General features: G+C 42.4%; 1 protein-coding gene across 2 annotated transcripts; it reads right to left on the bottom strand.

Moving 5' to 3' along the window:
- Positions 1–1200: 1200 nt before the first annotated feature.
- Positions 1201–12246, bottom strand: LOC107392790 (disabled homolog 2). Of its 2 annotated transcripts, XR_008566156.2 has the most exons (11): positions 12142–12246; positions 11947–12052; positions 10777–10907; positions 9450–9548; positions 8951–9082; positions 8766–8846; positions 8642–8689; positions 8469–8552; positions 5225–5315; positions 4398–4508; positions 2167–2293 (listed from the first exon to the last, which is right to left on the bottom strand). XR_008566156.2 is itself a non-coding variant. In XM_015970796.3 (10 exons), the coding sequence occupies exons 1-10, from the start codon at positions 12154–12156 to the stop codon at positions 1908–1910; spliced, it is 1173 nt and encodes a 390-aa protein (XP_015826282.3). In that variant the 5' UTR covers positions 12157–12246; the 3' UTR covers positions 1201–1907. The 2 variants fall into 2 exon arrangements, 1 of the variants encoding a protein (XP_015826282.3); XM_015970796.3 differs by lacking the exon at positions 4398–4508 and having other exon boundaries at positions 1201–2293.
- Positions 12247–13428: the final 1182 nt, after the last annotated feature.

Below are 13428 nucleotides of genomic sequence, written 5' to 3'. Positions count from 1 at the left end.
TTACTTCTGGAGTACCACAAGGTTCTGTGCTTGGACCAACTCTTTATACTACACACACACACACACACACACACACACACACACACACACACACACACACACACACACACACACACACACACACACACACACACACACACACATACACACACACACACACACACACACACACATATATACCGTAAATCCTCTAATATTGGCCTGTATTCAATTAACGGCCGGGTATCATATTTTGGCTGGTGTCGGAGTCAGCGGAGGTGAATAATGGCCGGTATTTTATTGTGAACGAGTGGAATGTGGTAACAAGCAAGTGCGGGGGCGGTTGTGTCAACCGTCTCACTTTTGATTTGCCAGTGACAGACCGCGATTTGGCAGGTGCGGAGACGAAGAGGAGGCGAAAATTTGATATCAAGTTCAAAGAGAACGTGCTGATTATGCTGCAGAACACTGGGGAGCAGTAGCAGGGGTTGAATGAACTAGTCGACTTCAGTATAGTGACTTTTTATGCCTGTCATCGACTAGTCGCTGTCACGTGATAATGACCGGCAAGATGCAGCCCTCGGAAAAGACAGCAGCCTGCTGTCAGCAGGTGACAAGCTCCTGCGTGCTGTGCCAGAGCGTCGGTACTGACATCCACCGTAAAACGGACATTTAACCAAATTGTGACGTTTACCCTCTTGCAATTTAACATTCCCCTCACCCCCATCCTAACCTTAAACAGCTTGCGCATGCAATGCAAAGCTCTGATTGTTGACGCGCTCCAGACATCTGCGTCCTGAGCACGGCCACAGTAACATTGTCTAATCAGGTGTCGCCACCTCAAAAACTAATTTAACACGCGATTGTTCATGTCTGCTCATTTCCTTTAATGTTTTCTGTCTTTTATTTGCGCCTGATGCGTTTCGCTGCTGTGGAGCGGGGCGCATCACCTTGTCCTCCGGTGACGCACCGATCACTGATACGGCCGCCAAGCAGTGCGCACTCCGCTGTTTTTGCGGTCGGTAGATCTTTTAGAACTGCAGTTCAAAGGTAACTCATAAGGTGACTATACATGAACCCAGGTAGCAGTTTTTCTTTAGGACTGAGATGAGATGTAGGAAGATAATAAACAAACAGGACAGAAAAATAGTCAAATAAAAACAAGCTAGTTTTTGTACCTGGTGGTTGCAACAAACAGACACCATTGAAGGTAATCAGAAGTGAGGAACAGAAAATGAAATAATTATTTTAATGTTTAGACCAGCAGGAACTCCGAGAGGCTGCAGGCGCATCAGTGAGTCTGAGGCCACTGCGCAGGGGGAGGCGGGAGATGGCTGAAGCAGAAACTACCGTTGTTAAAAGAAATGTGTTTAACTTTGAAAATGTGGGCACAATTTTAATTGTCAAAAACTCCAGCGAACCATTAGTTCATTTTGCTCAAATAGAAATTGAGGCCTGCCTCTAATTCTGGTCCTTCTTCCAATAAAGGCCTGGAGCTTGATGAGCTTGAGTCAAATACAGGCCCGGGCCTGTATTAGAGGATTTACGGTATATATATACATATCAAATCAACGGCAGACTCGCCTCTGTCAGTGTGCCCCAGGACAGCTGTGGCTACTCATCACCACCAGGGTGTGAATGTGTGTGTGAATGAGTGATTACAAAGTACCTTGGGTGGTTCCAGGACTCTAGAAGGCTCTAAATCAGGTACAGGCCATTTACATTTTATAAGCTTGACCCTCCCATATTCCAGCCAGAATTGACAAAGCTCCTCAGATGGGAGGCAAAAAGGCTTCAAGAAACCAAAGAAGTCTAGTTGCCTTTATATAAAACTCTTTGGATCAAGTCAGATAAAATAACAGAAACAGTTTTTTTATGTTTTCATTGGAGATAAAATACCCTAAGTCAAACCAACATCAACAGTCCATTCATCCCAGGTGCGAGTTGTTAGAGGTAGGAGATCCTTGTGCCCCCGTAGCTCTAGTGGGTGAAGAGAGGGACATTAAAGGGTTAGAGTTTTCATTAGGAGCTGGAGCTGTGCCCCCACCCATTATGAAACCAGGCTGGGGGCTCATCATGCTGTATGTCAGCAGCTGGCTTCCTGCAGGGGGCGCTGTGACACCTGGTGGTACCCAAGCAGGTGTAGCTGGAGTGGTGAGCCAGTGACCTGCCCACTGGCTTCCCAGAGGTCCCTGTTGACCCCAGGGCACCGTGGTGGGAGAGAATGGGGGAGAGTTGTATGGAGAGCCCCCTACTGGCTGCATGGGGAACATGGAGAGAATCTGAGCCGTGGAGAGAGTTTGCCGAGGAGACTCTGAGAAAAGATGACATCTAATCAGTCATAAAACAGAAATTTAATGCAAAGATGTGAAGCAGCAGTTTTAGGAGGTTTAGAAATAAATTAGAAAGTGTCTTGTTAACAGCAACAACATTAATATTAGCAGATTTATGTTTGTTTATGACATAACTTAAAAAAATATTATATACTGCAGACACTTTTATTATGTGTGATTTGGACATTTAAATTGTATCTTAAAGTTTTTGATTAAATTGTATTTGAATAATTAGTGAACTTAGATTTTTTTTCCATAATGTCCCACATTCAACACCACCATGCATGTTAACACAGTGTGGAGGCGCTGATGCCCTCCTTCAATAAAACACGAGCTACTGACTCACTGTAAAGAGAGGAAATGCTTGTGTTTTAATGACAAGCAGTCTGACATATTTAATGATGCTCATTTACATCTAAACTAGAATTGTTTTTTCTCCGCTAATTGAGTTTCATCCCCCCCTCCCCTAAATATTTAAATCCTGAGGTGTTTTTTTTTTGTTCTGTTTTCTTTCATTTTTCATTTTCTCTGTTTTTTGTATTCACATTATTTTTATTAAGTTTTGGTCCAATCTGAGTTCAAGCTGTATTGGTTTAAATAAAACTCTTCTTGTGATTCACATGGGTCTTCTTGATTTTTATCCATTGACAATTTATAAAAGATGGACGAACCCTCTGTGCCCTCATCCATTTCTGAAGAGCTGAATTTAAGCCCAGTAGGCGGTTCCCACCACCGCCATCGTGGCTGATCATGCATCTCATCACTCCCGGAAAATATATAAATTGAGCTGAGAGCAGGGCTGTGAGGGCGGGGGCAGATGATTGACACCCATAAAACTCTGAGCTGATGTAGCTATGAGCTAATTGAGCTAACTGATGCTAACAGAGTTTAGTGGGCATTTTTAACCGAAAACCACAGCTAAGCTATTCTGCTAACCCATCCAAGGCTGTAACTCTTAACATGAAGCAAAGACTGAGTAGCCTGGCCTGCCAGACTCCTCCTCTGTTTAATTCTGCACAGAGAAAGGGTTTGGGAACTCTCCTATTCAAATAACCCCACCCCGTGAGAATTCTAACCGAGCCAATAGGCGCTGAGTAGCTTACGTCACACACCACAACGCTGAGTTTGTCGAACATGGCGACTGAAGCAGAGTTCGCTGCGGCTCTTCCCATTGATCTACATTATTTGGACACAACAAGCAGAAGCACTAAAAGCCTTGTTTCTAAAGAAAGATGTTTGAGCCGTCGTCAGACTCCATTTTTGACTGCAGCTAAAAAACTACAGCGTCGCGGACGTCACACACAGCGCCGGTCAGTTTCTCATAAACAACAAAGACAGCGGCGGAGTTTGCTGCGGCTCTTTCCTCTGTTCTAAATGACTCAAATGCCTTTAAAACCACAAGTAGAAGCGCTAAAAGCATTTCTGCTAAAAAATAAAAAATAAAATAATAATAAAAGATGTGTGCGCTATTTTTTCTGATTGGTTACTTTTGAGCTGCCTCGTCCTGCCCCTCTCTGCCTGTGAGTTACCAGACTAGTTATCTGTGCAGAATTAAACAGAGGGCGAGTCTGGCAGGCCAGGTTAAAGACTGAGGCCTTCATGGGGCAAGCAGGAGGGCAAGTCGCTGGCACTGATGACTTATCTGCTACCTGTCAATCAAATAGACACACCCTTAAGTAATCATAAATTCAAGCTTTACCCTGCCAGAAAAACTAGTATAGACCAGCGTAGCCGGTTATAAACAAATGTTGTGTTTTGGTGCTGGTTTAGCTGATAGACCATCATTGCATACTGGACCAGCATAGCCAGCCCCTAGTGGATCAGCAGGGAATGGCAATTTTTGTCACTTCTGCACTGGCTTCACTTTTGGCAGGCAGAGTTTGCCCCTTGCATTTATCCTGAAAGTTTGATAAATGTCAATTTTATTTGAAAAACAACACTCCTCAAGAATTCACTTTTTTTACATTTGGCGAGGATCTGGAAACAAGGAATTAAACTTAGTTGCGGCTGCAGCACATTTCAGCTGCTAAAATAAGTAAATGTTTAAAAAGCTGTGACTTCATAGTGTACCATACTTTTACTTACTGTTTGTTTTATGAATATAAACCATCCATGTTTTTTCCACTGCTTTCCAACTTCAACAGAATGATTCTAAGTGGACATCAGGAAAATGAAGGAGAGCTCCACACCCTGTCCCTATAAATAAACCATCCATGTGAAAGAAAATTTTTCTGTCTAAAAATTTGTTCTATCAGGTATCTTTATCTGAAATTGTTACTTTTCTAGCACTAAAGATGGGCAAAAAAATCCCAAGAGTCCAATTTTCACCAGGTTAACCATTTGAAATGTGTGACATGTTAACACACAGGTGAGATCACAGAGAAGCTTTATAACAATAAAATAAATTGCCACATACTAATAAATCAAACATTGTCCATTCTACAGTAAAATGCAAAGTTCAGAAAAAAGTCCTTACATCAAGAAAATTATGACTGGATTTACAATCTTACAGCTAATCTGAGCGGGGTCAAAAGTGGATTGATACCATCCTACAACAATTATTTTTTTAAATATCACAGCAGTTCCTGTAAATGTTATTTTATGACCCTTTATACCAGCTTTTATTTCACTTTACACACATAATCTGTTAGAACTTTTACAAATTTGCTGCAGGGACACTTCCTTTGGCAAACAGAATAATGTGAAACCTCCAGTGTTTGTAAAATAGTGTTATAAAAGTTTTAAGAATACATTTCAACACCATACCATACCCTAACAAAGCTTGGGCAACGCATCCCTAAATGTTTACATTGTCCACATCATCGAAGATAAAACTGACAATTAGGTCAGCAGAATCCTAAAACTCAAACCTTTTCCCAATGTGACTGTGTAATGTCCCTTGTGATGCTAACCTGGCTGACTGGTGCAGGAGCTCTGGGCCAGAGCCAGAGGCTCTTCCAGCTGAGGTAAAAACACTTCCATCAGCTCGTTACCGGCTGAAACCTGCAAACGCAACAGAACAGCAGCTTTCATTATATTTTTAGCATCTTAAGAACAACAAAGAGGAAGATAATTTTACTTAGAGATTTGTGTTATCTAGATGTAGATGTACTGATTTATCATAAACTTGAGAATAACTGTCTCCAGGGCGACGGTGGCACAGGAGTCAAGTGCTCGCCCCGTAATCAGAAGGTTGCAGGTTTGAGCCCCGCTCAGTCTGTCATTGTCGTTGTGTCCTTGGGCAAGACACTTAACCCACCTTGCCTGCTGGTGGTGGTCGGAGGGACCGGTGGCTCCAGTGCTCGGCAGCCTCGCCTCTGTCAGTGCGCCCCAGGGCAGCTGTGGCTACATCGTAGCTCATCCCCACCAGTGTGTGAATGTGTGTGTGAATGGGTGAATGACTGGTTGTGGTGTAAAGCACCTTGGGGGGTCCCAGGACTCTAGAAGGCGCTGTATCAAATACAGGCCATTTACCATCAATATTATTTCTAGTTCAGTTTAATATAACACCATGTGTTTGGTCACATTTAGCTAAGCATTGACATCTGATTCCTAAATCAGGGACCAATCAGGGACTTGCACACACCTGGGCTCTCACTTATCAACCACACACACATCTGTGCATATTGTGCATAGGAACAACATTGTGTGGTATTTACCATGTTGTACTTGTGTGTAGAAATGTTCCTAAATACAAGAACAGCTCTGACCATGCATACAAACAGCATCTAGTTGTAAAACACGGGGAACCACAACACTGCATGTTCCTAATCCACAAATTATTTTCACCCAATAAGTCTGTGGAGAAACAGCTTCATCACATAACTAGTGTTGGAACTGATAAAAGACACCTGTGACCATAGACATTAGTACGTAGATGCCCCATTGGACGCTGGAGAGCGTAGCAGCATTGCCGCCATATTAGATGGGTTCCTCACTCTCCAAACCCAACTAGTCAACAGAGAGTGAGCAACTATGCCCCTACAGTTGCAACAACTGGTGCACTATTGAAAACGCATCACGTAGGACTGTTATTGACTTTTTTAGCCTACCTGTTGGGATTTTATATTTTAATTTATTTTATTTTATTGTTTTTGTGTTTTAACTGTCATTCCATACCATGTGAAAAATAATAAGAAAATGTGTTTTTAGCTGGGTGAACATGTTCCTCTGTAGAAATTAATGCACTGAGGGCGAATAGAGACCTACCAAAGATGGCGGCCTGCTGCTACACCAGCTCTAGCATCAGTCCACGGGATGTCTACGTGTATGATGTCTTTGCCTGTGACCAGCAGGAGTTTAACTTGTAGCATGGCTGATCTCCTGTTATTGGAGGATTTGGCAGAGCGTGCAGTGAGTGCACTGATCTCCACAAAAGACCAGGGGCCTCATTTATCAAGCTTGATTACGCACAAAACAGGGTCAGAAAACTGCGTAAGCAACTTTCCACGCAGACTTTGGAATTTATCAAAGAAAATTTAGCGGAAAAATGTGTGCAACTCTAAGTTGAGTAAGGACCTGGCTAACGCACATTTTGGACATGGAGAGCACCTGCAGTGCTGCTGCTGAGAAGGATAAAATTATGAAATCCTGCAGCATTATCACTTGTACTGCTTTGTTTTCACACAGAACAAGACCCCACACGCGCGCACGCGCACGTACACACACATGCGTACACACACACACACACACACACACACACACACAAACACACACACGCACACACACAATACGCACAGAAGCACAGAATACGGAATGCAGAATATCAGCAGGGGGACAGATTGAGACAGAACGTCATGCGTCTGTGACAGTGTGTGTCCTGTCACTGTGACCCGATTGATGATGCGCCCTGGCTACTTGGACAAGGGAGATCGCTGTTTGGGTGACTGGTTAGCACGCATGGCTTTCACCTGGGGGTCTGGGGATCGAATCCCGATTGGACTATTTTTTTATATCTGCCACCTATCTCTCTGAAGAATTTACAACATTGACGGCTTCAGCAACGCTGTGCCACTCCGTGGATTTTCTCTTATTTGTTTTGAAAAAGCACTTCCTTTCATTTCTCCTCCTCACCCACAAGTACCTCAATTTCTGCTTCTGTGAAATTACGCTTCCTTTATCTGCCTTGATCTACGGTCGCCATCGCCATTGGCGGAGCACTGCAACAGCCGGCTTATGTATATGCATGAGATCCACAAGGCACTCTGCACTGACTATTTATGGCAGTAAGTAGGCGTGGTGAGGGCGGGATGTGACTTAAAAGCAGTTGAGAACCTTTCTAGATAGTTTCTGATTCATGAAGCGGAGATTGCGTGCAGCTGTGCGTACTCCATGCTTGATAGATCACAAACCTGCTTGGCATAAGTAATTTTTTTCGCTGAGCTTAAGTACGATTTTAGTAAGGATTCTACGCAATGTTTGATAAATAAGACCCCAGCTCAGTGGCCTAGTGGTAGAGTGTCCACCCTGAGACTGGGAGATCAGGGGTTCGATTCCTGGTCGGGTCGTACCAAAGACTTTGAAAAAATGGGACCCAATGCCTCCCTGCTTGACACTCAGCATTAAGGGCTGGATTGGGGGGTTAAACCACCAAATGGTTCCTGAGCGCAGCTGTGTCTGCAGCTCACCGCTCCCCCAGGGGATGGGTCAAATGTGGAGAACAAATGTCGCACACACATCAGTGTGACAAGTGTGTGTGACAACTGATGGGACTTTAACTTTAAGAGATTCTTCTGGAGATATGCTGGGATTTGGGACCTTTTAAGGACCGAGAGACGAACTGCACAAATCCGATTCCAGTCCATTTTCAATTATTGACAACTTTAGGATGTTCTTGGTGCATAACTGCCACCAACTGGAGTGGAGCTTGACTCTAAATACTATTTATGTTTATATGAAAAACTAATAAATAATAATAATAATACAGAAATGCTCTGTTGGCCTGGTGAATGCTGCCACCTGCTGTTTTGTGGTTTATAACTCCAGCTTTTTGTCGACAACTAAAGTCACTTTAAATGGAATTCAGTGGAGTGGCACCTGAGATGGCCAATCAGATTTCACGGTTGTCATGTGCTACCCCAGGTCACTCCCTGGACACGCCCCTGTTCCTACACAGTAGTACTTTGTAGTAAGTGTGACTAATCGTGCAACATTTACCTGGTTTGTTTGCCTTGGTGAGGACTCTGGTCGTGGACTGAACACATCTTCAGGAGCTGCTCCCTGAACTGTAACCAGTGGCTTCTGTCATTTAAGAAAAATGTGCAAAAACTCCATTTTAATCAGGGCATTTCAGGATAAAAGTTAGGTGTTTAGGTAGGGAGTTCTTTCACCTCAGATGGAGTAGACAGACTGTCATTCAGAGCAACTAAAGAAACATTCTGAAAGAGAAAATAAAAGTCTGGACATCAAACCAAGACAACAGACCATCAACAACCCTCAAATTTTCTTCCTCACCTGGGTTTCTGTAGATTCACCCAAGGCCTCCGGCTCCTCTCTCTGGCAAACCTCTTTAATGTCAATAAGAACCGGATCGGCCTGGTATGGAAACAAATGAAACACCCCCATAACATGATGGTGACATCACTGACTGTCACCTGCAGGCACAGGTGATAACTAAGCTTAAATCTTTGCGCTGGTACCTGGTTGGCCATCTTGATGTAAAACAGCTCGTACGCATCCTGGTGTTGGTAGATGTAGGCCAGAGCTCTGGGGTCGGACTCATCTTTTGTCAGAGAGCTAATTCTCTTCCTGTCGTGTTCATAAATAACAATCTGAAACCAAATCAGAAGAATTCAGAGGTAAACAAATAAATTACTGAAACTGTTTAGGGGAAAAAATGCAGCTATTGAATCAGTAAGAGGAATAATTCACTGTTAGTGCTCACAACAGCTGTTAAAACAACATATCAGAGAAAGGGTGCAGAAATTATTGCTTCCTGTTTCAGTCACTAAATATTTGTCTTCAACACTTATAAACCTTTACTCGTTCTATTAACTAAAAAAGAGAAATTCTGGGACAGAAATGTCAACATTTAGCAAAAACGAGGAAACAAACAGAAGCGTTTTGATTCCAGGAATAATCCTGATAATCTCACAACTTCAGGACTGTGGGATGACACAGACGGGAGGGTTCGCTCACCCCCGTTCTTTCATCCAAGATTCTCAAACCACTGGAGGAAACTTTGAGCCAAATTCTCAGCTTGTGCTTCCCCTGTTTCCGTGCTGCTGCCTCACAACCCTAAAACACAAACACACGTTTAATTTAAAAAAAACTCTACAAAATAATCTGATTAATTAGGAGAGCAGACAACTCATGAACAAATGTGTCTTTTATCTTGTACAATGTCAACAGATCTGAGTTGGAATGAAGAGTTATCCCAGATTATAGTGTGCCATTTGTGTGCATCTAACATCTTAGTGAGTGCTCATAAAAAATAAAAAGTTATCAAGACAGAAAATTAAATAAGAGCTCAGCTCTGTGAACGACTACAAAACCAAATAATCTGCATGCAAAGAAACAATTGCATGAGTCAGAAACATGCTGGAGTGACGTTCCAACCCTTAAATGCTTCTTTAGCACCATCGTGTGGAAAAACCAATCATAGCTGGGCCATGAAACCATGCACACAGCCCCAATTTAATATTACTGACTGAAATCATTCATGGTTTAGAAGACAGAGACCTTCCTGATACAAAAATACTCACCAAAAAATTAGATCGTTTAAGGTTTTTTTGAAGGAATGCAGGTGCTGAGTTTACTCACAAACACATTTTGTATGATTGTGAGATCTCTGCACTCATGCATGTGAAGGTCAAAAAATAAAGATCTGGTGCAAAAGTTCATTTTATTTCAGTAACTAATTTTCAAAGGTTAAACTACTATATGAGATTACACGCAAAGCCAGATATTTCAAGCTTTCATTTGTGCTAATTGTGATATTTATGTCTATATTGTTAAAAGGTACAACGTGTCACCGTCTGATCACCTAATGAATCCAAAACACCTGCAAAGGGTTTCTGAGCCTTTAGATGGTCTCTCAGTCTAAGATGCATTAATTAAATAAATGAACTTAAGCACAATATTCAGACATTTCCAGTTTCACCTGTAAGTAGCTAAAACACATCAAATTACACCTGAATATTTGTAAAATCAGTTAAAATTGTGATGAAAAAACTGTCTTTCGGTGCTGTAGTGTCAACATTTTTCCGATTAACCTTCTGCACTCTGAACTTGTGACTCTAAAGCAGACTGACAGGATGTCATAAAGCTGCTGACACAACTCTATTGAAGAACATTTTGATGCGATGAGTTCATTGAAACCTCGACCTCTTAAAACAACTCACTCCAAGCCCTGACATCCACTGTTTACTTTTAATCTCTCTAATTAAGGGAGAATTGTGAGAAAACATCAGATTAATAATCTGCTCTAATTACACAAGAGCAGACAGGGTGGGTTTATGTTTACCTTTAGTTTCATCATGGAGTCAAAGCACATCTTCTCCCCTTGTGCGACAGGAACCTGGTCTATGCCAATCAACTTGGCCTTGTAGCGAACCCCGTCGCCATGGAAACGGGACAGAGCATCACCGGGTGTTTCTGGGAAAGTACAAACTTCAGCAAACACACCTTTTTAAGAACGTGCTTGTATTCATGCATGTGTCTGTGATCACGTGACCTTGTTCAGGGTCACAGGAAGAAATAACACATCATCACATTCAGGGCTTTATGCATGTTTTTACAACGCTTGCTTGTGACTCCTACAGGTTTTATATTCTCATAAAAACAGTTTCATCTGAAGGCATGTGAGACGAGGGGTCACTTTGTTGAGCAAAGGTTTGGATTTAATTTCTGCCCTAGGGAAGAGCTGAAATTCATACAGCAACATTAATCCTCTCACGTTTGGTTACATTAAAGGGTTTCCTGGAAGATTTTACTGAAATTGTGTTTTCCTCCTTCGTCAGCTGGATGAGCCGCAGGTGTGCACGAAGGAGGAACAAGGAAGAAGGCCACAGAAAGGATGATTACCTAAAAATGCTCTGACTTCCCATCAGAATAAAAAAAACTCTGGGTGTTAACTCTGTTTTCAGCATTTATTTTACATGCTGTAATTTAATCTAATCTAGTAAATAAACACCTGTTCTTATTTTCCAGAATAGTTTGCTTTTACAGGGAAATTAGAAGATTTTTTTTTTCATGTTTTTATATGAATTAAAATGATCCTTGAGCACCCATTTTCGACAGATTGATAAGAATAACCAGGGGCGGATTTAGGACTGAAGAAGATCCGGGGCTTAACACACGCGGGCGCACACACACACACACACACACACACACACACACACACACACACACACACACACGTAACACGCACCAGTCTTTTCATAAAACATTCGGGGCTTGAGCCCAAGTAGCCGGACCTAACGCCGCCCCTGAGATGAACAGAACCCTCATTCTGTATTTTGCTTTAGTCCAATGGAAATAAACCCATTAATTGATGAAAAATGAGATTGATTTTGCTTCCTGTATAAAAGAGATCATTTTTCTTTGTAAATGAATCTGGAGGCATTTTCATACTGAGTTTATGCAGCATTTTTCCTCTGAGAGTAAACTCTTCTGCAGCCAAACACATTCCTACCTCTTGTTCTGGAAGGCAGCCCGGTTCTGACGGCAGTGTGGTCCGTCGCAGGAAGAGTCCTGGCTGTGTGCGCCGTTTCAGTCATGATGTTTTCTCTTTGGGAATTCTGTGAAGAAGGCCGTCACTAACAGCAGATTCTAATAATCGATGGCCGACCTTTGCTCTTCAGAGGAGAAAACGTTTTCTCCAACTCACCTGCTCAGAGCCCATCTCTGCTTTAACCCTGCTGCTCGACTCTAATGCAGAAGCTTGGGAGTCAAAGGTCAGGCTGCAGACTCACTGGTGATATATTAACATCCGCTGGGAGGCTCACATGCTTGGGAACTCTTCTTAGGGACTGAAGAGGCATCGTTAACAGGGATAGACCATCCGCATTGCAGAGCGAGTGCAGCAGAGGTCTTGCAGTTCCCTCAAGGACAGGATCTTAAGTGGGATGTTCCTGAAATAACTACATAAAATAAAGAGTCCGACAGTAAAATCTTCAGGAACTTGCAGAAATGTGTCTGATAGAAACAACAAAAGTTTATTTTTAAAATTGTGAACCTTGAAAGAAATCAGATTAATATACAGGAAAGAATATTAAGGACTGAATGCACTTTGCGAACGTTCAGCAGGAATTTTCTACCAAGTGTAATGACCCACAAATCAAAGGGGGGAGGGTGGGAATGTGATGTTTAAGATAAACAAATAAATGTTTGTTTAAACCAGATTTTTACAAAAGCCCTAAAGCAAAGATCTTGCACATCCCCACTAGAAGCGGTGTTGCCTTTATCGTTTTCCATCATGTGAGCCACGTTCTGTTGGAGGTTTCTTCCTGTTGAAAGGGAGATTTTCTCTCCACTGTCACTGCATGCTTACGTAGTATGAGGACTTGTGTAAAGTCTCTGACACAACAAGTCAGTGACTCGATGCAATCTGCTGGGTTCCTTGTCAAGTCAAAAAAACTAGATTTTTTTTTTTGCTGGAATGAATTAAAAGAGAAAGAACTAGTTTGGAAAAATGTTTTACTCCATCTAAGACTTTTCCTTCTCAGCACTTTGGACAGTTTAGCACCCTAGTGGCACAGCAGGGCATTACAGTGTGTTTCCTTGGGCAAATGGATTGAGCTGGTGAGGCAGCTAGTAGCACTGGTGCCTCGCAGCAAGGTTGCAAGTTCAAACCCTGGCTGTGGCCTTTTGAATAAGCCTGTTTTCCTCATGCATAACCAAAAACACGCATGTTGTCCATAGGTGTGATTGGAGGTTTGGTGGACTGTGGCCTGTCCAGGGTGTCCCCCACCTCTCATGCTATTACAAAACTACCAAGCTTTCTCCATTTCTGTCACTTGTTAGTAAAAGTTGTTTCCGAAATATAAGAAAAATTGTTGAGTAAAATAAAATAAAAAGGCCGGACAAGTTGAGTGAAGCAACTACATTCAGCATTTTGTTATTATATTTTATCCACATGCAGCAACAGCTTCGCTCCATCCATCCACTTCTGTCG

The sequence above is a fragment of the Nothobranchius furzeri genome, chromosome 8, assembly GCF_043380555.1.
Source record: "Nothobranchius furzeri strain GRZ-AD chromosome 8, NfurGRZ-RIMD1, whole genome shotgun sequence".
NCBI classification, from domain to species: Eukaryota; Metazoa; Chordata; class Actinopteri; order Cyprinodontiformes; family Nothobranchiidae; genus Nothobranchius; species Nothobranchius furzeri.
This window is presented reverse-complemented; position numbering and strand designations above follow the sequence as displayed.